Here is a 23,907-nt window from a genome sequence, read left to right on the forward strand (position 1 = left end):
CAGTTATAATAATCTATAAAATGAGGCTCCTTTTTTTTTTACTTAAGAGAGTAAGATTTAACCTGCTCGTACCTGTCAAACACTGGGCTCTCTAAATAAACAACATCCATTTGCTAGGACAAGGGGTAATGATTTTAAACTAAAAGAGGGGAGATTCAGACTAGATCTAAGGAAGAAATTTTTTACGCTGAGGGTGGTGAAACCCTGGCCCAGGTTGCCCAGAGAGGTGGGAGATGTGCCATCCCTGGAAACCTTCAAGGTCGAGTTGGACGGGGCTCTGAGCAACCTGGTCTGGTTGAAGATGCTCACTGCAGGGGGGTTGGACTAGATGACCCTTCCAACACAAGCTATTCCATGGATTCTATGAACATAAAAGAACTGATTGAAGAAAACTGAGATATTCCTCATTAAGAAATTGTTCATTATTTTTTTCTGTTTGTTGTGCTACTGGAAATATCGTTTATGCTAGTGGTTTGTTCTCGTTGCTAGACTTACCCCAATGTTTTCCCTGTCTAATTTTAAAGAAATAGAGTGTTTTCTACTGGATTTCAACCAAACTGGAACCAACCCAGTTCATTTTGGTAGCATTCTGCATCCAATATTAAAACTTTTAAAAGACAGATTTGTTGTAGGTCAGGGCGATTTCTTTCAGGGTAATATTGCTAACCTCTGCATAAGTTGAAAATAAAGTGTAAAAATGCCTGTATCAGCAGTAAAGACAGTCATTGGCAAAAGACATGGGAAAGAACTTCAGAGTTAGGCTTGGCAGAGCAAACGGTCAGACAAAATGATGAGAATAGTCCCTCCTGCCTTTGCATCTATGAATTGTAAAATCTGGGAAATTATTAATGAATCAATATTTCTAGTGCTGCAACATCTTTCTAAAATAAATACAAAAGCGTGAAAAGAAAGGATGTTTACTCTCTCCTGTAAGGGAGACAGAGCAGGGGGGGGAAAGGAAGAGCTACGAGCTGCATTTTTGTGGCCATTTTAAACACCATTAACTCCCAGATTAGGGACCCAAAACTCTCCGCAGGTTCATCTTTGGTTCCGCCCGTTTCATTTTGGCGGAGGGCTCTGACTGAGAAGAGGGGATGGCTCAGCCACGGAGGAGGTGCCACCTCTGGTGTTAACAGTGGAGCCGGATTTTACAGCAAACCGAAATCAATGAGGGCTTGTTTTCCAATGCAGCACTGCACGTTGTGGCGGGGCAGGGATTGATTCCCAAGCTGCTCAGTCATCCGTGTGCGGGGGGGAGAGGGGAAGGACAACAGAGACACCCCCCCGCCAGAAATCAGAGCTGTCGGCGATGAGTCCACCAGGCTTGAGCCAGAGGCTTGGCTGCAGTAGCTGCAAAATTCGCCCCTAACATTTGACTTGGGATTCAGAATGAGGGATACTGTTTTCAACCCCTTTTCTATCTAACCTTTAAAATTATCTGGAAAGTTATGTGAAATGTAAAGCATGTGTAACTGATGCTCTGCTGTTCTCTAAGGCACGCAGAGCACTTAATAGATTGGAGAGGTTTTCACTTCCCCCTTGTCGTTGGCTGACTCTGAACCCAGATTGGCACTGTATACTCTCAAGGTTAAATATTTCACTGATAATCACTGTAACCAAAATAGCCAGTTATCTATGGTTTTTTTCGCCATCTGAAATTGCAAATTCCCCATACGCTGCAAGTTTCTCTACCCCGCATAACCTGCCAAAAGCACGGGCTTCTGCGTTATCAACAAAAAAGATCTGCAGACTGAAAACTGATAGAAGGAGGCATGATGAAACAGGCAGAAATCAGAAATCACCAGAGCGCACTGTTTTGTTATTCATTTCTATGGTTTATTTATTGGAAATACTAATTTTCAACTCAGGTCAGTATGTTGCAGAGCATATATGTAACCAAGCAAAACCAGCCCCACTTCCACAGCGAGTTAAGAAACACCCGTTCCTTTCCCTTCTTACCAATGCTCTGGTTCGAGACATTGCAGGGCAATCCTCTACTGGTCTTGTCCTTCAAAGAATTCCCACCCTCTCAGGTGAAATTCAAAGATTAAATTCAGATGCAAGCTGGTTTATTCTTCCATGCAGGTAGCGTGGCTGATAAAAAGAGCATGGGACTCACGTCCCATTCCGGGCTCTGGCTTGTTTCCAAACCAAACTTCACTGCTCTCTGCCTTCATTTCCCCTTCTGTAAAATGGAAATAACGATACCTAATTTTTGTCAGAGTCCCTTATAAGATCTGTGCATTATTATAACAGCAAACTGTTGTATAGAGTAATAATGTAATACAGTGGATTTCTTTAAAAGGTGATATTCCTGTTGCAGCCTTATTGCACAAACCAGAAAGTACACATAACATGTCCTAGATAAGAGACTGGGTCACTTAAAAATTTACATGAAGACACATTTTGTATGTATAAAATGAACTAAAAAATGATTGTCCTGACATCAGAATACTGCATCTTACGATGCTACTCCTGGCACCTGTGATGAGATGATATCAGCTATCCTAAGTATGTCAGGACATGCCACAGAAGGTAAAGGCAATTTTAAAATAGTTACCACTAATTTCGCTGCTGAATGACTTTCCCAAATTGAACATTGGGGACGCCCAGCACATAAATCAGTGTACATCGCCATCACACAATTCACCTTTACATCAGCTGGTAGCATCTGTTTTAAGGGGACATGCCCGTCCCATTAAACAGCAGTCACTGGGATGGAGTAGCAATGAGTCTAATTCCGGGAAAGTGAGAACAGCATCCCCTGTTACAGAGAGGGAAGTATGTTTAAAAGAAGTCCACTTCGAAAAAGTTTATGGCCAATGAATTATTTCAAAAGTAATCATGTTACAGATGAAGGGATTTCTTTTTCCTCCAACTGCAAACCCGATAAATGCCACCTGCAATTAAAACTCAATCAAGAGAATCAACTCGGATTCCTTTCTTCCATGTTTCTCACCGCTGGCACTAACAGAAAAGCTGTGCAAGGCCAAGTGGTGCCAGCGCAGCCCCACTGCTGGCTGTGATTTATAGTAATTAGCCCTACAAGGAGGCACAGGAGCAGCTTCTGCTTTCCCAGCTCTCGTGATTCTGCAGTGCTCACAGAGCAGGAAAGCCATAAAAACTTATTTTTGTCGCTAAAGTCAGCAGATGTGACTTGGAGAGCACACAGCGACCAGATCTGCTGAGTAGGAAAGTGCCATTTTTACACAGCCACTTTTCAGAGTAGAACCGGGCTTTTGCTGAGTGGTCCAAGGTCACGGGAATCAGTTGCAGTTGCTCTGGGAATACAGCCCAGGAGGACCAATGCTCACCTCCGTAACTCAATCACGGTACAGCCTTCGCTCTTCTTCATATCCTTTAACAAAATCAATGCAGTTTATATCAAAGTACACCACATATTACAATTTTCCCAGAAATAAAGTGCCGAGGAAGCTATCCCCATGCATACTGGAGTCTCAGCTAAAACGTGAACCATCTGTCAATTCCCTGTAGCGCTTGGATATTTTTTCCCCCCGTCCTACATACTCCACTACAAAATTAGGCTGACAATAAAAAAAGCACTTGACACACCACCCCAAAGCAAGCTAACCTTAAGGACCGTTCTGACATTAAACCCTCTGCTTCTCCATCATCTTAAATATAGTTGCTCAGATAATACCCAGAGGGACTTTGAAAACTTCAGCTTTCTTTTGCTTCTCAAAACTTGAGGTTAAACCAAACCCTTGAATCCACAGGTTTTAAAGAAGGGCAGTTTCAGTACTGCCGCTCCATCACTCACGGTATAGCCCTCTACTAAACTACCGCAGAGGGCCTGAAAGCCCCCAACCACGGGGACGAACGGGGTCTTTGCCACGGGTAACACGCGGTATCGGGGCGCCTGGGTGGGAGGCGGACTGTGTTTTAGTGTGAAACAGCGATGCTCTCCACCCAGACACCACCAGTGTTTTCCCCCCTTTGGGGGGATTTTTAGGGCAGTACAGACAACTTTTTGGCGGGTTATGAGTGGAGAAATACACCTTTTTGTGTTGGAAATATGCAAATCGATTAAGCTGAAATCCTACAGCAGGAACCAGGTCCAGCTGACAACAGAACCGTAAGCAGTAGAAAGGCTGTGGGCTTTCTTCCTCTTTCTCCTTTTGGAGAGCTGGTAAGTGGATCCCCTTGAATCCATGTGCTGGGAAAAGGTGAGGACACGCTCTGTGAGCTCCAGAAGCTACAACAGATCTCTGAGCAATTGCTTTTTTATTATGACTAAAGCTGGCCCTAAGTAAGCAACTATCTGATTTTGTGAGAAAAAATGGGTGCATGCCTCAGTTAGCCTGTATATAGGGATTAAGGAGGCTTAAAAGCGAGTACGCAGACAAAGCCATCCAATGTAGGGACACAAAAGACTGTTTATTTTATGACCAAGAAAAAAATAACAATGCTTTGCTGTTGAAATACGCATAGGGTTCAGCTGAAATCCGGGTGTCTGCAGGGGTCCAGATAGGCATTTTGGCATTGAAGGGAACAGAATATTAGCTGGGCATGATGCCTCCTTGCCGTACCCAGTCGGGCCTCCAGTGTTTACGCTGCAGGACACATTCTTTTATGCTTTCAATGTTTGCAAGCTCACTGCCGGGATTAATTCAACTGAGAGCTGCCGTATTTCAGGACTCGTACAGAAAAGTCATTTTCTTTATGAAAAGCTTTCCCTTCTAACCCTCCGGGACAGTTCTGTAGCTGCCACCTCGAGGCACCAGCATGGCTTTCACCACCACTCCTCGCAGAGGAGCGCACGGTGCTGCTCTGTGACAATAAGGCGTCTGCATGAGATTCGAAAAGATTTTTTGCTGCCAGTGGCTTGAATACCAACAGGGTCTTGAAAAAAAAAGGAAAAAAAGAAAAGGACTGCATTAGCCAAAAGGAACTGTCTTATAAATTTGATATAAATCAGAGAGTTTTCACTGATTTCAATGGGCTACTGTAAATTTCTTGGATTTTTATATACTTTTGCGACCTCTTCCTTGCTTGTCAGAGGATACTACCACTGCCAAGAGTTGCAGGAACTGGCTGTATTCAGGGAATAATTTTTTATTGTGTTAGGGAGATCCTGCTTTTTACTCCCCTCAGTCTTCTGCTCACTAGCTGGCTTAATTGTCCTACCATCTCCTCAGACCGTGAATCATTATCTTCATCTATATTGTTACCTTGAACGCATTTATAGTCTGATTCTTACGGGTTAGGATCACCATCTGTTTCTTCAACAGTTACATATTCGGGAGAGCACGAGCGCTTTCCACATTATGCAAGCAGCTTCCTTGATTAAACCAGCACGGCGTGGATGGATTTTGTTATGAAACCCTGGCACATTTCTAAGTCTCTGGCTTCTGTTATTGATAACTGCTAGGCTCTGGAAAGACCATCCATTAAATTAAGCCACTTTTAAGCTGCAGCTTGCATTTCAGAACTCAGGTTAACTGTGATTGATTAATGTAATTTAAGAAAAGATTTCCAAAGGACTATAAAGACGGGGATGTGATTAGCAGTAAACTCTGATCTTTCCTAACCCAGCAAAAATAGGTTTAGGAGGAAGCGATGGGCTACGTATTCCAAGTAGGGACTGTGATTTTTGTAAAACATATCTAAGTAATTATTTTTACCTAAAAGGTTGAATTTAAAGCATAAGCACAGTGTTGTAAATATGTAATTGTGGCATGGTAAGATATCATAAACAAGTGAGATTTGGGGATGAAACAGGTGATGAAAACATTATGCTTAGACTTTAAATTAATCATACATTATCTAAACTTTTATTCCAATTTTTAGACTGCAAGTATTTCAAAAGCATCAACATTATTATATTATGCCTTTATGAGACCCCTATCACAGAGAGATTTGGGAGCATTTTACAGAGTTTAAGAGAAAGAAAATTCACACGTCAGCGAGAGCGTATTCTCCCCAGGCACAGTAACCACACGGCTTTCCTCCTGCTGTCCTTGAAAGAACCAGCGATGGCAGACAGCACTCCAGGTAGTAACTTGGGGAATTCTGGGATCATTTCCCCGACATAAAGCCCAAACGGAGAAAAGCTTCTTGAGTATAATTCCCAGCTCAGTCAGGCGTAATTCTAACTGAGTGTGTATTCTTGGTACACGGGGCTATTGCTCAAACATGGCAAAGTTAAGGCTCTGTTGTGAGAATGACATTTAAACATATTTTCAGGCATCGTTGTTTTCACATGCTTTAAAGTTCAGCTGCATTTCCAAGTTCTGGAAGGGCATAAAATACTAACCATAAAAAAATAATTAAAAAACCCATTAAAAACATAAAACCACACAAAATCATAAGGCAATTTGAACTCTGTGTCGGAGCGTTTAATTGCTACAGGCTTTTGTTTGTTTATTTTTTCATGTGTCGGCATCCTCCACTGCTGCCTTGGCAATGATTCCTCCTCCTCCAGAACCCACTGGTTGCGTGCTGGTCCCGTCACTGTTTCTCCATCTCACATCACCACTACAGCCTTGTTCTTGCTCCTCAGTTTTCCCTTCCGAGAGGATGGGAAGCTGGCGATGGGTCATATGAAGAATGCATGGACTTATATTGAGTTGTGGGATAGCATCTGAAGGACAGATATGAGATATAAGGGCTTCATGAGGGATACAAGGGCTTTGCGAGGAGCATCCCCTGAGTTTGTCACTGCAGAGTTCCCCTTCTTCACACCTTCCTTGCATTCCCTCTGCACTGCCTGGATTCCTCACGTGTCCTCCGGATATAGAGAGCCCTTCCAGGATGCCCCGTCTGCTTCAGCTCCCCCAGTCTGCACTCCTGCTCTGCATACACATGGACCTTCTCTTCTCAGCTCCACACTCTTGACCCCGCTTTGTGACCCAGGTGACTTTAGGGAGACCAGAAGTGGGGAAGGTGACAAGGCTCTAACAGGAGCAGAAGAGCAAGTGGTTTTGTGGAGCCCCTAGTCCCAATGGGCTAGTGCAGAGGTTTACTCAGGCGACAGAGCAGATGGTGGCAGCGACAGCTTTTGGTGTCTCACATCACTCCCACTCATCGTCCGACTCCCACACACCTCCACCCTCACAGATCTTAAATAGAAAGCGTGGATTTGGGACAAACAGCACCGCCACAGACTACGTGAAAAGCATAGCATCTACGAACTGCTACAGCGGCTCACAGCTCGGGGAGTTTGGGTTCAGTGGCAACAGAGCACACCAGAGCGACAACAGCCTACCCTGATACCCTCTTGCTCTATCAGAGCCCTTGTCCTCCTGCGCGTATGCACCTCAGGCTCTTTGGCTTGCCTGCCTGGCACTGAGCAAATGTCTAGACCCAACTCACCAGTTAAGAGCTTTTTCAATATTTATTTTGCTTCCTTGAAGAATAAATAGGTCCCGTGCACTCTGCTGATATAAATACCCTGGGACAGATCTTTTGGGGACATGATCAGGGCTGTAGTTACACTCCTGGGTCTGCATAAAAAAATGCCTGAAGAGCAGCTGATTTTACAGCTGTGGTTATTGTGGGGAAAGGAGAAGGGGAAGATCGGTAGGGGAAAGGAGGTGGTTGTTGGGAGTGGGATAAGCATTACCTTAGGAGTCTCTCAAGTGATCCCAAATTTTCGTTACACTAGCCAACATCTGTTATAAACTCCCTTTTCCCAGCTGGAGGATCAGGTCACAGGGAGACACATATCACAAACAGTATTCACTAGAACACCTTTTATTGATTAAGCTCTTACTATTAATAGAGTCCAGCTGTTATTATTAATAGCAGATAACTAATTACACACTTTACTCACGCACACATGCTCTCTCTCAGTTTTCCAGCCGGAGCAGCAGTTGTAAGGCCAACCTCAGCTGTTTACCCAGAAATGGAGGCTCGTATTGATGTGCCAATGGCTTCTAGGTGAGTGTTCACATCATCCCTCAAAGGGTGCCTTGTCTCATTGGGTGTATGGATAATCCTCTTGTCTCTCTCAGCATAGCGCAGCCTCTGCCTTTGTGGATGCAGTCGGAGTTAGATAACCCATTGCTGATGCTGGGGGCCTGGCACAGATGCAGCAAAGTCTTGGCATCCCAAGTTTATTTCTGGCAGATTCAGCAGGATTGCTAGCCTGTGGGGCTTACTAATTCTCGGGGGACTTTCACGTGCTGCCTTTCGGAACATACTTCTCTCTCCAGTCTGTTTTTGGATAACTGTCTCTCCATCCACACCCTGAGGTACTTCTAGAACCCATTCCCACAAACTCACGGTAAGGGGCTTTCATGACACGACAGTTATAGATCAGAAATACCACGACCATCTAAGCAAGACTGCATATTTCAGACACTTTGAATAACTTACTTGTAAACAAGTGGTGACTGACCTCACCTATAGCTATTTAGCTATAATGCAGAGATGAAGATTATTTAGAAAAACTTAACATTTCCTAACCTTGATGAGGTTAAAACCTCAGCACTGAGTTAGTCTTTCGTTATAGTATGTGGGCACATACACGCTTGCATACAAACACAGCTTTTTCTTTGCTCCAAAACTGAGTAAGATCTTGGTTTTGACAGCCTGTTACTTCATGAGGGTTTGAGATAGTACAGCGTTCTCACGCACTTTGCAAAGTATGTCTTGTGGTGTGGCTCCATGACTATGGAAGTCCGAACAGCAATGAATTTCCCCCTTCAAAAAAAGGCAGATGAAGGCAAAACCCAGCTGTATTGACACAACAATACGCTTTCATGAAAGCTAAAATTGAACTAATTCAAATTAGATTTTTAGCACTTGTATCCTACCAGTTGACTCCCACCATAGCTGATCTTCTACCACCTGCCTACCAGACGCAGGCAACCCAGTCTTGAAAGTGCAGGTTACCATGGTGGGGTTTATTTATTCCTACCCTCACTGTATTTGCAAACTCCTGTCTTCACTCCTAATCACCACTGTCTCGGAGCCATGAGGAGATCGGGTTTTTTTGCCCACTAAGACGTTGGATTTGTTGGAGAGGAAGGATACTGTACCCTAAGGGTACCTACGCATTCAGCCTCATATTAAATGGCTCTCGCATTAAATGTCGCTGCAGCCAGAGCATGCACTGCAGGGCCCACGGTGGGTTGAAGCTTTTGCGAGGGCTTTGGGAGGACACAAGAGACTGTTTCACGCACGGTTGGATGGTGCAGACAGGCGAGGCCTGGCCCCTCCGAAACGAGCCGTGCGGTATAAATTAACGCGTCCCTACAGCACGGCTGCTTTGGTATGGCTTTACACTTCACAGAATCACAGAATCACTACGGTTGGAAAAGACCTGTAAGATCATCAAGTCCAACCTGAAAAAAAAAAAAACCCAAACAAAAAACAACCACCTCACAACAACAACAAGCCACAACACACCAAAAACCAACCCACCCAACACCACACAGCACCATGTCCATCAAGCTACATCCCACAATGCCACATCCACACGCTCCTTGAACATCTCCAGTGATGGTGACTCCACCACCTCCCTGGGCAGCCTCTTCCAGTGTTTCACTACTCTCTCAGTAAAGAACTTTTTCCTAATATCCAGCCTGAACCTCCCCTGGCGCAACTTGAGGCCATTTCCTCTAGTCCTGTCACTCATCACTTGGGAGAAGAGACCAACACCCACCTCTCTGCAACCCCCTTTCAGGTAGTTGTAGAGAGCGATAAGGTCTCCCCTCAGCCTCCTCTTAACCAGCTCTCGGCGCCGCTGCCATTTCTCTCTGGCAGGAGCGGCCCCAGGCCTGGCTCCCCTCACAGGAGCGAGGCCGCCCTCACACCCGGCGCCCCCGCCCCGCCTTCGCGCCGGCACCCGCATCACCCGCCTGCGCCTCAGGGGACTCATCCAGCGGGACAACCGCCCTTCTCCCTGGCAGAGGCCCTGTCCGCCGCCTGGGAGGAGCTGAGGGAAGGCCGCGCCGCACCGCGCACGCCGCCGCCGGGGCGGTCCCGGGTGCGGCGGGTGTGCGGACAGGCGCCGCGGGCAGCCCGAGGCGCCGGGCGGGAGGAAGGCCCCGTCGCGCCGCGTCGGGCGGGAGAAAGGCCCCGTCGCGCCGCCGCCGCCTGAGGTGAAGGGAGGCCGCGATGCCGCTCTACGAGGGCCTGGGCAGCGGCGGGGAGAAGACCGCTGTGGTGATAGACCTGGGCGAGGCCTTCACCAAGTGAGTGGCGCCGGGCTCCCCGCCTGCCCCCTTTCTGTCGCGACAGGCTTCGCCGGGGAGTCAGTGTCGCGGCTGAGGGGCGGGCGGGTCTGCCTGCCTTCGGGATGAATAATTCTGTGGGGTTTTTCCCCTCACCCCCTTTCTATGGTGATTTGCGTGGTACAAAGCTGACAATAACAGCCTCATTTTTTAGGCTTGTGTTTTAGATTAAAAAAGGGGTGTAACTCGAGGCGGAAGCAGAAATGCTCAGTATTTAGTAATTTACGTCGTTGGCCAAAAATGTAGCCGTGCCTCTGCCTGCCCCATGTTAAAACCCCCGCTGTGTTAGAAACCCCCAACTCCCCCCAGGCTCGTGTCCCAGGTGTGCACAGCCCGCATGGAAAAGGGGCTGTTTAAGCAATCCATCCCCACGTTCGGAGTTAAAATACTCTGGAAATGTTCCCTGGGTTTCAATGTCCTGCTCAGAGAGGCAGCCTGCACACAGAAAAAAAGATTATCTTGCAACAAAAGCACCTTTTCAGCTGTATGCTGCTCTTACTGGGCTAGGCCCACATCTGCCGTTGCATCCATGTGGTTGTGTTTACCTGCTTGAAGCCCTAAGGGTGTCTCTGTTTCTCTGAAGAAGCAGGAGCTGCAGGAACAGGGCTTCTTGTCCAAACTTGTTTTTGTATTAAGTTGTACTTGCTTTTTTTCAAGTGACTGTGTAATTGCAGACCAGCAGGCAGGCTTCGTTACCTGGAAATCACTGCAGTGTGGTTATGGAGAGGACTTAACAAAGGCTTCATGGATGGAAATAAGTGATTCCATGAGTGGCTTTTTGTGGATTCATGTTGTGTTGCTGATGGCAAGCTTTTCCCAAATTTGGGGCGCTTGTGAGGTTCTATCCCATGGGCATTATTTGTCTAATAAAATACACTCATGGAAGAGCATTCCCCCTGAGTAGTGTCTTTTTAGGGTCTGTTTCCAGCCTTCGTCATTGTAGAAGAGATCGCAACTTAATTATATGAGAGGCATCTGTCCTTTTCCAAATGAGGCTGAAACTAACCAGAAGTTGAGACGTTGTCAGGGTGACAGGCAAGAAGAACTGTGTCTCCACACTGGGACCACACAAGTCTGTCTTTGGGAGACCAAAGAAAAAAATTACGTTCTGAATTATGTCTGTTTTTAGAATTTTTCTGAAATAATCTGAATAAGCATGTTGCCAGTTACCAAAATAAGGCATTAATTGACCATTTGCATTAAAAGTACTTGAACTCCAGCAGCTTTATAGTTTTCTACTAGTGTTTTCTACCATAGTTTTCTTCTGATGTTTGTACTTTAATGGGTGTGGCACTGAGTTTCTTAAAATCAAATCTTGAATTTCTTTTGTTTTTCGTTTGCTTTCTTCAGTCCCTGGTTCTTGCGTCTTTTAAGGTGCAGTCTCTTAATGAAAACCAGACAGGTTTCCGAAAAGTTTTGTTTTGGAGTTGCTGATATTTTTACTATGTTGCGTCTAAGTTGGATGCAGAAGTCTCATGTTTCATCAGGAGTCCCGCTGTAGTAACCAGTCATCTTGAGGCGGTAATGCCTTAAATCACCCAGGATGCTTGTGAAGGGAATGCATTTCAAAGAATGAAACAAGCTGGAAATAGAAAGAAATTGTCAATGGAGTGGTGCTGGTCAGCAGTGAAATAGGCCACAGGACCTGCATGATCATGGTCATTAAGTCTTTTGTCTTTTGTTTCTTCTAAATAAATGTCACAGAAAATGAGGCTTTAAAGAGGACACGATAACTTAATCATGCCTGTGTTTACTGAGAGCTTCAGTAAAACTGTGGGCCTGCATGGAGGACACAGACAGGTATTTCTTTGGAAATTTAAAAGGCGGTAAGGAAGGTTGCAGGTGAATGATGTAAACGGAAAACTGTACTCAGTGGAAAGTAGGAGGCACGTCAGAGCTGGGCATTACAATCCTTATAGAAGTGAAGAAAACTTGTTCTGTTTAATGCAGCTGAGAGGGAGTCAATAAAAAGATACAAAATCTTTCTCATTCAAAATGGCTAGATAGAAAAGCTGTGTGCAAAACACCTCTTTGCAGTCACAGAAAAATCCCTAATTAATGACTCTTTGATAATTCCTAGGCCCAGTATGTTAAATAGTGACTTCAAATTATAAGGTTTTCAACATTGTCTTTTAGGTGTGGTTTTGCAGGAGAAACAGGACCAAGATGCATTATTCCTAGTGAAATAAAGAAACCCGATGTCGCAAAGGTAAACTATTTTACCTGAACTCTTTTACCTTTACAATGTTTGGCATGTTATAGTATAGGAAGAATTTGCAGATACGTTTTCTGTCCATCATAAGCTATTTTTCATTATCTTGCAACTGCTGCTATTAAAAGATTGTAACTAGATACAAGTAAGTGTTATACCAATGCTGATGTTAATTGGTACTCATCACCCATGCAGCTTATGTTTCAGTCGTTTATATAGAAATTTCTTTGCCTAGCAATGCTTTTTTTTCAGTAGAGGCTGGCAGCTTTGGAAAACTAATGTTGAGATTAGTTACCAGTACAAAAAATTAGCATTAATAAACTCTAGAGGTTTGGTTATAGGGTGAGTTTGAGATGCTTTGTTAAGGACATAGAGCAAATCAGGCAAGAGTGAGTATTTCTTTATATATGTCAGATTATATATGTTCAGATATAATATATTTTCATATATATCTCTCATATATATTTCTTTATATATAATCACTGCCTAGTATTTAAGCTGACTGGATATTTTTACTTTACAGCCTGTCAAAGTTGTTCAGTATAACATTAATACAGAAGAACTATATTCGTATCTGAAGGAATTTATCCATATGCTGTATTTCAGGTAAGAGGTACTTGGATGTTAGTTATTCAAGCCTTCTGCGGCTCTTCTCCGAGTACATTGGGAGGTATTACACATGTGACTGGAGGCTGTTCTCTAGCAGAGTAAGAAAACAGAAACAAGATTTTGCAGGTGGCTGCCTGGCTGTGTTCTTGCAGGAGAAATTCAGTGGTGCTGAGATTCAGGTTGTATGACAAAGACTTAACGCCCTGCAGCATCAGTTGCTCTCTAGAAATGAGTAGTATTCAATAAGTTGCCTTTTAACTGTGGCACTCTTAAAGGACTTGATAGGGGAAAGTCATTACCTAAGCAGTTGTACTGATTTTGGTAGGGCTGAAGCACTTATATTAGTGCAAAACCCTGTCTGCGTGACAGTGGTTTGGAAGGAGGAATCTTAACCTGTGGAATATTTTTACTTCAGTAATACATCTTTAATGGTACTAAAAATACAATAAAAAGAATAATGAAGTTGGACTTAGTCTTTTCTCTTTACTTGCAGTCCTTATTTTTACACAGTAAAAATCATCGCTTGACACAGGGAAACGAGTACTTAATTTCTGTGCCTCAGATCTTCTGGTGTGGATTGTTCTTTTTTTTTTCCCCCCCTCTCTTTTATCATCGCTTTGTAATTGAAATCAGGACAATTCCATCCTCTCCCACTGAAATCAGGCCATCTGTATTGTCATTCTTCCTCTTTTATGGACACGCTGTATGACACTGGACAAGCCATTAATGGCATGCCTATTTTTGTATTTCTTTATATTGATTTAGAAATCTATAACAGATACTCAGAACTACAGCCTGCCGGCAGATAGCTCTATGACTTGTTTTCTGTAACTCCGTTTCCTACCTTTCTTTTAGGAAAGTGTTGGGTTTTTTTAAATTTGGGAAAAAGACTTTGGGATCTGCTGTAGAAAATGCTATCTAAACACAAATCTTTAGGATTTTTGAGGAGAATGGAATATGAAAATAAGGTAGGTCTCATAATACATGCTTAAACTTACCGGTTTTGTTTTACACGTCTTGCCTTTTTTAGACATCTGCTGGTGAATCCCAGAGATCGCCGTGTTGTGATCATAGAATCTGTCTTGTGCCCTTCACACTTCAGAGACACGCTCACAAGAGTCCTTTTCAAGCATTTTGAGGTACGTGCTTTACATAACTACTGTATGTACTTAGGGTAGCATTTGCTGGTAGAAATTTTACTTACAATCACTACCAGATACGGACAAAGAAATTAAAGTAATGCCAAAAGAATGAGAGAGGCAGAAAGAAGATGAAAAAACGCTGATGGTTGTCTGGGGAAGTAGGGCTTGGAGACTGGCCTAAAGGCCATTTTTACTCCATTCTGGCTCTTCATGAGGACACAAAACAGGAGCTATTAACAAGAATCCAAAAGGTTTCTCTGGCTTGTACAAAAATACAGCTCGCATCACACTGTTCCAGACAGATCCAATAATCCCCACTGAGCACTGCCTGAAGCCAGAATTTATATTTAAACACTTTTTAGTGCTCTGTCAGCAAATCTCATGACTTCTACCAGAGTCAATATCTTTGCCTAGCATGTGATCTAATCTCTGGCTGTACTAATTTAGATAAGAGCTTAGCTGAAATTTATTATCTTCTCTGCTTAATCAGTCTTTCTGAAGAAAAGCCTGAACCTAATTCTTGCTTAGTTCTAACGGAAAATGTTTTGGAAAGTGAATTCATACTTGAATTCAGATAGAACAAAGGTTTAGGTTCTTCTATAAAAAGTGGTGAAAACAGTTTGTCTGCAGTACTTCTTCGCTGCTTCCACAACACAGTTTACCAACTAATCTTAAACTTCCGCATAATTCTTTCCTACTATTGGTAAAATCTTCTTTATGTCTTGAAATTGCTGAAAGAGTGGAGTGATTTGGGGTTTTCTTTCCTAAACCCCTTACAGGAAAAAAAATACGTCTCGGACAAAGCACTCCTATGCAAAATTGGTTGTTGAAAATGACTCAGGAGTTGGAAAGTCGTATTTTGATGGAGAGGCTTTGTAACTTGTTAAGAAGCCAGCTAATACTGATGTGAGGTTAATTCTCTCTGGCTAGTATTTCCATTGGGTGCAAAGAATAGAAGTGGCATGTTAATGCAGGGTCAATATTATAACTTGTGTCTCTGGGCAAGGTATCAGTAATGTTGCCCTTAAATGCAGGATTTATTGAAATCGCTCATTTAATTCACACTTCAAGATATTCCATTAAAGGAATTGTTGCTATCTAGGAAACTTGATTTATGGAATTCCGGGAGAAGGAAGAAATTCTTGTGTAATTTTGACTTGAGTTTCCACATTGCTTTGGGAAGAATGTTTTAAATAGCCTCTGCTGTGAGGTTGTCTGCAACAGTGTGTTGTCATAAGGCACACTTTTACGGGTTTTCTGGCACCTTTGTTCACATCTTCAAGTGTTTATACAATGTTTCAAGTAGCCATGTTTTAGTTTCTTTAATTTCTTTTCAATGACAATGTCAATGAGAAACCAGATCTATGACTTAAAATGAGTTAACACTTACTTTTCTTGCAAGCCCATTCCAAGATTCATTATTACTGAAGTCACTGGTGTGTAGCACAGATGAGATGAACGTAGAATTTAGAATCCCATTGTATTTTGTTCATTACTACACTACCTTAAAAACTAAATTAAAAATGGATACCTCAAGATACAGTTGTTCGGGTTTTGCTTTCAATATGACATTCGGGGAAAGCAGCAGTGTTTTGGGTGGTTTGTTTCTTTTCCCCACCTTCTGTCAGTTGTCCTTTTCGTTTCCATGTAGGTACCTTCTGTTTTGTTTGCTCCAAGTCATCTAATGTCTCTCCTGACACTTGGGATCAATTCTGCCATGGTGCTAGACTGCGGATATGCAGAAAGCTTGGTGCTGCCTGTATCCTTTAATAATACACAAACAAAATTTTCAGCAAGAAGGCTGTTGTGACAAGATGGTATTTTTATAGACTTCAAGTGTGCTAAAAAGTAATAGGAACAGATCAGCCAGTTCAGCTTTTGACTATAAGATACCATGACTTGGGGAATCTCTTCACAGCTGACATGCTAAACCTGCGTTCCCTCGGAACTTGGGAAGGGTGGTTCATAACTCCAGCCTTTATATACTAGAAATTAGTATTGGAGAAAAGCAGTTAGAAAGTTTTTCAAATAGCTAATGCAAGGGAATGTTGAGGGGGAAAAAGCATTTGGTTCCATCAGACTGAAAACTTATAACAAAAAAGGACAATTTCCTGATCTTCACATAGATATATGAGGGAATTCCGATTCTGAGCTGCTGGGGTTCTCTTCCTCTGGGAGGAAGGGCTATCCACAAGTGAGTTCAGTTACATGTTCCAAGTTATTGATGATTTATTTGTCAAAGTGCGTCTTTGACTAATGACCAAAGATGCCTATTGAACATGACTTAAATCATAACTGTTGCTGTGACAGCATCCAATTTTTAAAGTTGCCACTGTTTGGCTTGTGTTGATGTAGTAAAAGCTGTGGAAATCAGACCTGCTTTGGTTTATATTTAGAAGAATGTAACTGAAGGGAATAAATACTTAAGCATAATACAGAGAATCAGTCTGAGTTAACAGCTATCTTTAACTAACTTAATGTGTGATATTTTAGGGAGCTGGAATATCAGTTGTTGGAACAGTGCACAGTTGATACAGGATTAGCCAAAGGACAAAGCCTGCCGTCTGTGATGGGTAAGGTCTGCTGGATGTAGCGTATGTGCTGTGAACTTGCAGTGGGGAAAGTGGATTAATACTAACAGTGAATAAAATGAGTTTAGTATTGACCACATCTTATGTGATCTACTTTCGTGATTTCTTTCTCAGTATTTAAGAAGTATATTATTTTTGTGATAAGCTACTCATAACAGCAGGTTTGAATGAAGGCTGAGATAAAAGTTCTGTAGTAGTTTTTCAGTATGTTTTGAGAGAAGACAAACTTTTTATTTCTGTTCTTAATATTCTTTCTTCCTTAGAAATCTTTAAAAGCTGCTGTCAAAGTGACTGTAATGTACTAAATGTAATTCAAACTTAGTTTCATTCTCAAATTCTCTTCCTACTTAAAAAGCTTTTGTTCTAAGTTATTTTTGTATTTCAGGCTCAGTTCCAGAAGACATAGTAGAGGATATAAAAGGTAAAATTCTCTGCTTCGTGAAACTCTAGTTTATTAAATTGTGCAGTAGAGGAGAGTATGATAATAACAAGCATGCAATACTTTATGGTTAGGAAACCATTTTATCTTCTCTGTTTATCATATTTCTTACCTACTGGAAGAACTTGCAGGGCTCTTTGAAAGCAAAACCATGTTGAACTCCTCTTTCGGGTTTAGCTGATGTGTTGTTAAGACGTAGCTCGTAGATACATTTGGTAGACTATCACAGGAAGAGTATTACGCTATTGTGTACATCCTATGATTAGCGGGTCAGGTTAACTTTTTGTGTTGCGTTTTTTAACTAATGACATTTTGTTTGCTGCATATGGGTGTGTACAGTGTGTACTCTACGTGGGACTTAAAGTTAGCAGATCTAATGTAGCAGATCTAGTGTTCAAACCCTGTTATCATAGATGTGTTTTGGTCGCAAATGCAGCATTTAAGCCGTCTTAACATCGTGGCATAAGAATATTTTAAGTTAATTTTGTTTATAAGTTAACTAGGAAGGCTTAATTTGCCTGAAAGTCAATTTTGTAAAAAAAAAAAAAAAGTACGTGTAAAAGACATTTTGGCATGTTAATCAGGTAGGCAAGATGAGTCAAGGACTACGTTTGCACCAGAAAAAACAGAGCCTATCTTTGGGCAAAACTTGGATGAATTCCTGTGTAATGTTTCATGTGCAACAGGTATAAAAATATGCGTAATTGTAGACAATAGCAACTAGTATATATCTCTTGGTCCAAATTAGGAAGAAATCGATCAGTCAAATGCAAAATAACTTAAATGCAGCTGGTGCTCTGTCAAATGGAAGTTGCTTTTCTAATTCCTGGACTTGAACATAATTTTCTGACCAGTTCCGGTTTTTATGCAGTTTTTTGGAACCAGATATAATGTGCTAGGGTTGAAATTACAATTGCCTGTGTATTGAAGGGTTGTTTCTTTGTGACAGCCATTTATGAAGAAGATACTCATTTGTGCCAGATATAAATAAGTATATAACAACACTAACAGCTGGGATACAAATGAAATTGTGCTCTGTCAGTGTTGCCTGTAGAACAAAAAACCCTCTGAAATTCTTAGGGTGCTGAAGCACTAGGAAAAATATTGCATGATTACAGCTTGTTTAGAAAATAAACAATGTCTCATTTGAAACCATGGTGCAAGACCCGCAATGGTGTGTTTGACAGCAGAATACAACTCCTGGCACCTTGTGGTAACCAAAGGCACGATTAGTAACGTCCCTGTGTCTTTCAATCTTATGTAGCTTGTCTGAGAAAGAAATCTTGCCTGTCCTAGCATAGTTTTGATGTCAGCTTCGTTTAAACTTACAGTCTCGATAGCATCTGAACTCTGCTGAAGTGTAAAGACCGTTTGCTTTGCATTTATTTGATAGTGTCTTGGACCAGCAAGGGCCTGAAGTGTGTGTTCTTCTCTAAATTAAATTAAGCAAATTTATTGTATTTATTGGTGATGAAAGGATCCAACGAAGTCTCTCTTCTGCTTTCTTTTCTTTTATGAAGTCCGCACTTGTTTTGTGAGTGATCTCCAACGTGGACTGAAAATCCAAGCAGCCAAGTTCAACATTGATGGCAGTGCTGAGGTGGGTGGAGAATGAAGCTTACCCTGGTCTTGTGAAGTGGATGTAGCCTTTTTGGCCTCTAAAATAATGCACGTATTTCTTTACTTCTAGCGTCCTTCACCACCTCCAGACGTGGACTATCCTTTAGATGGAGAAAAGATTCTCCACGTAGTTGGCCCCATCAGGTGAGAAATATCATAGCAGAGTATTTATCTTTAGGAGGATATATTTTCAACTCTAAAAGCACATAAATTTTCATAAAATTGAATTTTAATGAAACACTTGCATATGCTTTTCATGTCTCTTAAATTAAGGCTTTGTGCTGGGCACAGTGCAAGCCCATAATAAGCGGTGACAGCTCTTTTCTAGAGAGCTCACAGTTGAAGATGAGAGCAAACAGATTGGAGGGATGGGGGGAAACAGAAATGGAGTATGATGATGAGACAGGTTTAGTGAAGTGAATGGGGCGGGATGTTGTCTCCTCCCCGTTGGCACGGCCTGGTGCAGGGACTGTATGACAGAAGAAGTAGAGATGATGTGTTGTCAGCAGGAAGTCTGTAGTTATTTCCAGCCCTGCTGTTTGTGAGTGTTAGCTCATAGTGTAGTATTGCTTCTCATTAACACTCATTTCCTGTCTTTTCAACAGAGACTCCGTTGTCGAAATACTGTTTGAACAGGATAATGAAGAGACATCTGTTGCCACTTTGATCTTAGATTCACTCATTCAGGTATCTTTATATTAGAAACAATTTATTGAATGCCTCCAGCCTTAGAGAACCTCCTGTTGTAAATGACTCTTTCTAGAGTAATGACTGCAGGTTGCAATTGGGCTAAAAGGTTAGGCACAGCATGATTCGTAGCGTTCTGCCACATGATGAATTTCTGTGGGGTAGCAAGTCACCATGTGTCATCCACTCTGATTGTTTTCTTACTCTTTGATATACTGTGATGTGTCTAGGACAGTCTTCTAAGAAACGCAGTGCTCACCCCTCAGCAAAAGTAATAAATGCAAATTAGATTATTTGGGGGTGAGGCTCTACATATGTAATGACAAAGAAGTAGCTAATACTTGGTGTTAAAGGAATTACACTGCTTAAACTGAAATGACACATGTATTCTGTTTCTTCTTTTTCCAGGGTGTTTTGCTCAGAGTTAGACTGAGTCCTGCAGACTGCTTGTTTACCTAAGATAGACATGTCCAAATTAATTTTATTCTATTACAGGCAGTATATTAGGTTTATTGTGGAAAATTTTCTTGGCATATACAAATGCTTCATTTCTTATTTTATTTAGGAAAAAAAATGCATTAGAAAACCACTATAAATGGAAATTTTCATTATGTGGTGGTGTATGTATGTTAATTAAAGTTGACTCCCTGTAGTTATTGATGCCATTTAAATTAGTTTGCTGAGACATAATTTATTGGAGAGCCATAGGCTTGGATGACATGACAAACATTGCAATTAGAATTCCTTATGAAAACAAATTGTTTGACGAGATCTGTGCCTGGACCCCTCACCTCTGTACCTCTAGGCATTTACCTCGCATCACTCTTTGGCCGGAGAAAAGACAAACGTTAAATTTACAAGTGTTAAATAGCATCCAGTTACTTCTTCAAGACAAGAGGACCACAGCAGCCTGGAATTTTTTTCAAAGGGATGGCGCAGATCTGTTTGTGAGGGGCAGAACTGACAAAGCTTGGTCTTCTCATGCCTTTGTGTCTTCTGGTTGGATTATCTCATGCCTAAGGCAAGCTCCAGCAGAAACCTGTTGTGCCACTGAGACTCTTGTAGCACCTTTCTCCCACATAAAGCTAAAAAGAGTCGGTCTCATATGTAACAGTTTTCCCTCTCTGCGAGCACTGGTTGAGGCTTCACCTCTCTCTGGCACACCTTCTCCCAGAACTCACAGGAATTACTGTCACTGATACCTCTGTCCTCTGTTGTCTTGGCCTGTCTTAGCTGAAGGGCTTTACAGGGACCCATGTCAGCCTCAGCTGGGCAGTTCCTGAAGCGTGGTTTTCTTGGGAAGTCTGGGATAAAAATTACATCAGTTATGTTTCAGCCAAGTAAGAGAAAACAGCAATTGAAGTGCATAGAAAGACCTTGGAATGCTCGTACATGCAACTTTAACTAAAGTGGTTTTTTATTCCTGTTTGCATTAGTGTCCCATAGACACCAGGAAGCAGTTGGCAGAGAACTTGGTAGTTATTGGTGGCACTGCTATGTTGCCAGGATTCCTTCACAGGCTCATGGCTGAAATCAGATACCTGGTAGAGAAACCGAAATACAAAGAAGCGCTTGCCACTAAAACCTTCAGAATTCACACTCCACCTGCCAAACCCAACTGTGTGGCCTGGCTGGGAGGTAAGAATGGAAACAACTGTTACGCAAAGGTACAAAGTGGAAAAACAAACCTTCCAAGTGGGGTTTGTAATGAATGAGTAGCAATAAAACTTAAACGAACTATTGAAATTAAGCGGCATTGGAGCTCTGTGGAATTGTTACGCCCTCCTGGAAGAAATCTTGCGGAGTAAAGCTCCCTTGGGAACATTTAGAGGGCAGAATAGCACTGCAGGTTATGGGGGCTTTAAACAGGTGACAAGCAATTTGAAACGGAGGTGTGGAAGATGAGGTGTTGACTCAAGTGCAGTACAGGGCTACCGCCATATGGTGGCACTGGTAAAGTGATTAGACAGAGCAGAGACCTGCTGCGTGTAGGGAGCTCTGCTTATTGGAAAAACAACTTTAATTACTGACTGCGGAGCTGTGAGTTATGGAGAGGCCGGAGGCTGCTAAATCCCTGTGCTTTCCCAAGTGCCAATAACAGATACAGCAACTCTGCGATGGATTTTGGATGCTGTTAGGGAAAAAGAAGGGCTTACCATTGCTAGCAACTCTTTTAAGGAAGGTTCTGAAGTTGATAAGAATTTATGCTTTTCTAGGCTTTCAGTTAATAAGCTGAGCCCATGTGGTATGTATGAGGAACTCACTTTAACTGTAAAGTAGATTATTATTTCCCTATGCTTTGAACTGTAAATGTTTATCAAATTTTAGTTTTAAACCTTTTGAGTCTACTTTTAGGGTTAGCAAACAAGAATGATTTATATGCACCAAGTTCTCTGATACTTTTCTTCACTGGCAGTGCTAGTCAGCTGCTGCGGTCTGAATCTTCTCACAACTTGTGTAAATTTTGTATGGGTATTGTGTGACACCCTTTTTGGGGAGAGGAAATTTCCTTAAACACAAGGTGGTTTGTTTAAAGTGCTTAAATCAAAACTTCTAGGAAACTTTGTTGTAAGAAGCAGGTCAGCTAGGCCAGTTTTGCTCTCAGCAGAGACTAGATGATTCTTTGCTTTCAGTTACTTTCAGGGGACATAAATGGAAGCAGTTTGGGACTAGCTGGGCTACTGAAAAGGAAAGCAGCTAGATTCTTTCATACCTTTTAATTTTTGGGACAGAGCTGAAAAAGCCTAGTGGAGATTCTTGATGGGAAGAAGTAGATAGAGAAACTCAGTACATCAAATTAATGCAACATATTTTTTTTTTTTCCCCCAATAACGTAGGAGCCATTTTTGGAGCACTTCAGGACATACTTGGGAGCCGGTCTGTGTCCAAAGAGTATTACAGCCAGACAGGCCGCATACCCGACTGGTGCTGTCTTAATAATCCTCCACTGGAAATGATGTTCGATGTTGGAAAAGCACCCCCACCATTGATGAAGAGGGCTTTTTCTACTGAGAAATAAGCACCTAAATGCTACACAAGGATTCTCCTCATCTATTTCAAGTAGATATATATGCATTGGCTTTTTTTTTTTTGTATTAAGTAATCTGTGTGTAAAACTATTAAATATGAACAATGTGGATGTTTTGGGGGGGTATGGTGGTAGGTACTAACACTATTTAAAACCATGTCCAGTTATAGTTTAAAAACTTAACTCTGGCAACTACTATGCTATTTTGTCCTCTTCTGAAGAAATTCTGTACTGGCATGACTTGTAGCCTGCTGCATTGTTTGTTATTTATCTGTACAGTAAATGACATTCTTGAGAGAATTTGTTTTAAGATATTTTGATTTTTTTAAATATGCTTAGAAGAATGAAGGACAGTCTACTATGGGAAACATCTATGAAAGCTTTTCTGCCAAATTCTGTATTAAAATATTCCACCCTTGAATCATGTGTGAGGAAATGGTTTGAGTCTGTTTAGCAAAGGTGCTGGAGCAGTATTTCCTCTGGACACAGTCCTCTTTTGAGAGTTTTCGCAGAAAACTCCTCTGCCTGTAATTCTCAAATAGCGCTGAGCTAACACCTCTCCCAGTATCTCTCCTCCAAGAAAGAATTCAACCATGTAAGAATTATAAATGAGTGCAAGGAAATCTTGAGTCTCTGACTGAGACGTCAACCTCAGAAGTCACTTCTTTGCCCTCCTTCCCCCCCATTAGAAATATTAAACTTCATTGTCCCCCAGCGACATGTATTAAATAAAAATGCAATACAAAGTTCATGGCTTAAGGAAAAAAAACAATGTACATTTGGATATTAACTCTATATTTAGGAACTGTTGGCTAATTAATAGGCTCTGAGCAATGCTGTAACTTTACAAATTGAAGGAGCACTCCTGTGGGAAAACAAACACATACACTTCCCTCATGCTGCTGGTTTTGGTTTGTCATGATCCTTGCTATCCTTCCGTAATGCTGCTGTGAATTCACTTTGCCCGCAGAGCTGCAGCTCCTGGTGGGCGCTCCGGCCTGCCGCTGTGTCTCAGCAGCATTGTGTCTTGGGAGAGGCGTTTCCCCTGGCCTCAAATACCACTAAACTTGACGGCGATGTGCCAAACTTGATTCGCCGACTAAAAGATGACCCTGCTAGTATCTGTTGATTACTGAGGTTTAAATCATACGCTGAGGAGTAATTGTTTATCTCAAATTTGGGGAGATGCGTATTTATAAAGTTATTGGGGGTGGTGGGGTCTTTTATTGCCATGAACATGCTTTTTGTGACTGATTTCTCGTGCTGTCTGCTAACTACCTGCTGTGGTTCCTGAAGCATGTTTCTTGAAGTTAAGCATGTATTTAAAGAAACATTCTTGTGGTGAAACTTAACACGGGCCAGTGTGCTGTGGCATTT

At 42.1% G+C, this 23,907-nt stretch overlaps 1 protein-coding gene across 1 annotated transcript; it reads left to right on the forward strand.

Annotated features, from left to right (window-relative positions):
• Positions 1–10,055: 10,055 nt before the first annotated feature.
• ACTR10 (actin related protein 10) lies at positions 10,056–22,951 on the forward strand. The gene is made up of 13 exons (XM_059819547.1): positions 10,056–10,163; positions 12,339–12,411; positions 12,938–13,020; positions 14,054–14,162; positions 15,817–15,924; positions 16,292–16,359; positions 16,659–16,738; positions 17,142–17,177; positions 18,716–18,795; positions 18,886–18,959; positions 19,421–19,502; positions 20,939–21,140; positions 22,340–22,951. The coding sequence occupies exons 1-13, from the start codon at positions 10,087–10,089 to the stop codon at positions 22,519–22,521; spliced, it is 1,254 nt and encodes a 417-aa protein (XP_059675530.1). The 5' UTR covers positions 10,056–10,086; the 3' UTR covers positions 22,522–22,951.
• Positions 22,952–23,907: the final 956 nt, after the last annotated feature.

The sequence above is a fragment of the Gavia stellata genome, chromosome 7 (assembly GCF_030936135.1).
Source record: "Gavia stellata isolate bGavSte3 chromosome 7, bGavSte3.hap2, whole genome shotgun sequence".
Lineage (NCBI taxonomy): Eukaryota > Metazoa > Chordata > Aves > Gaviiformes > Gaviidae > Gavia > Gavia stellata.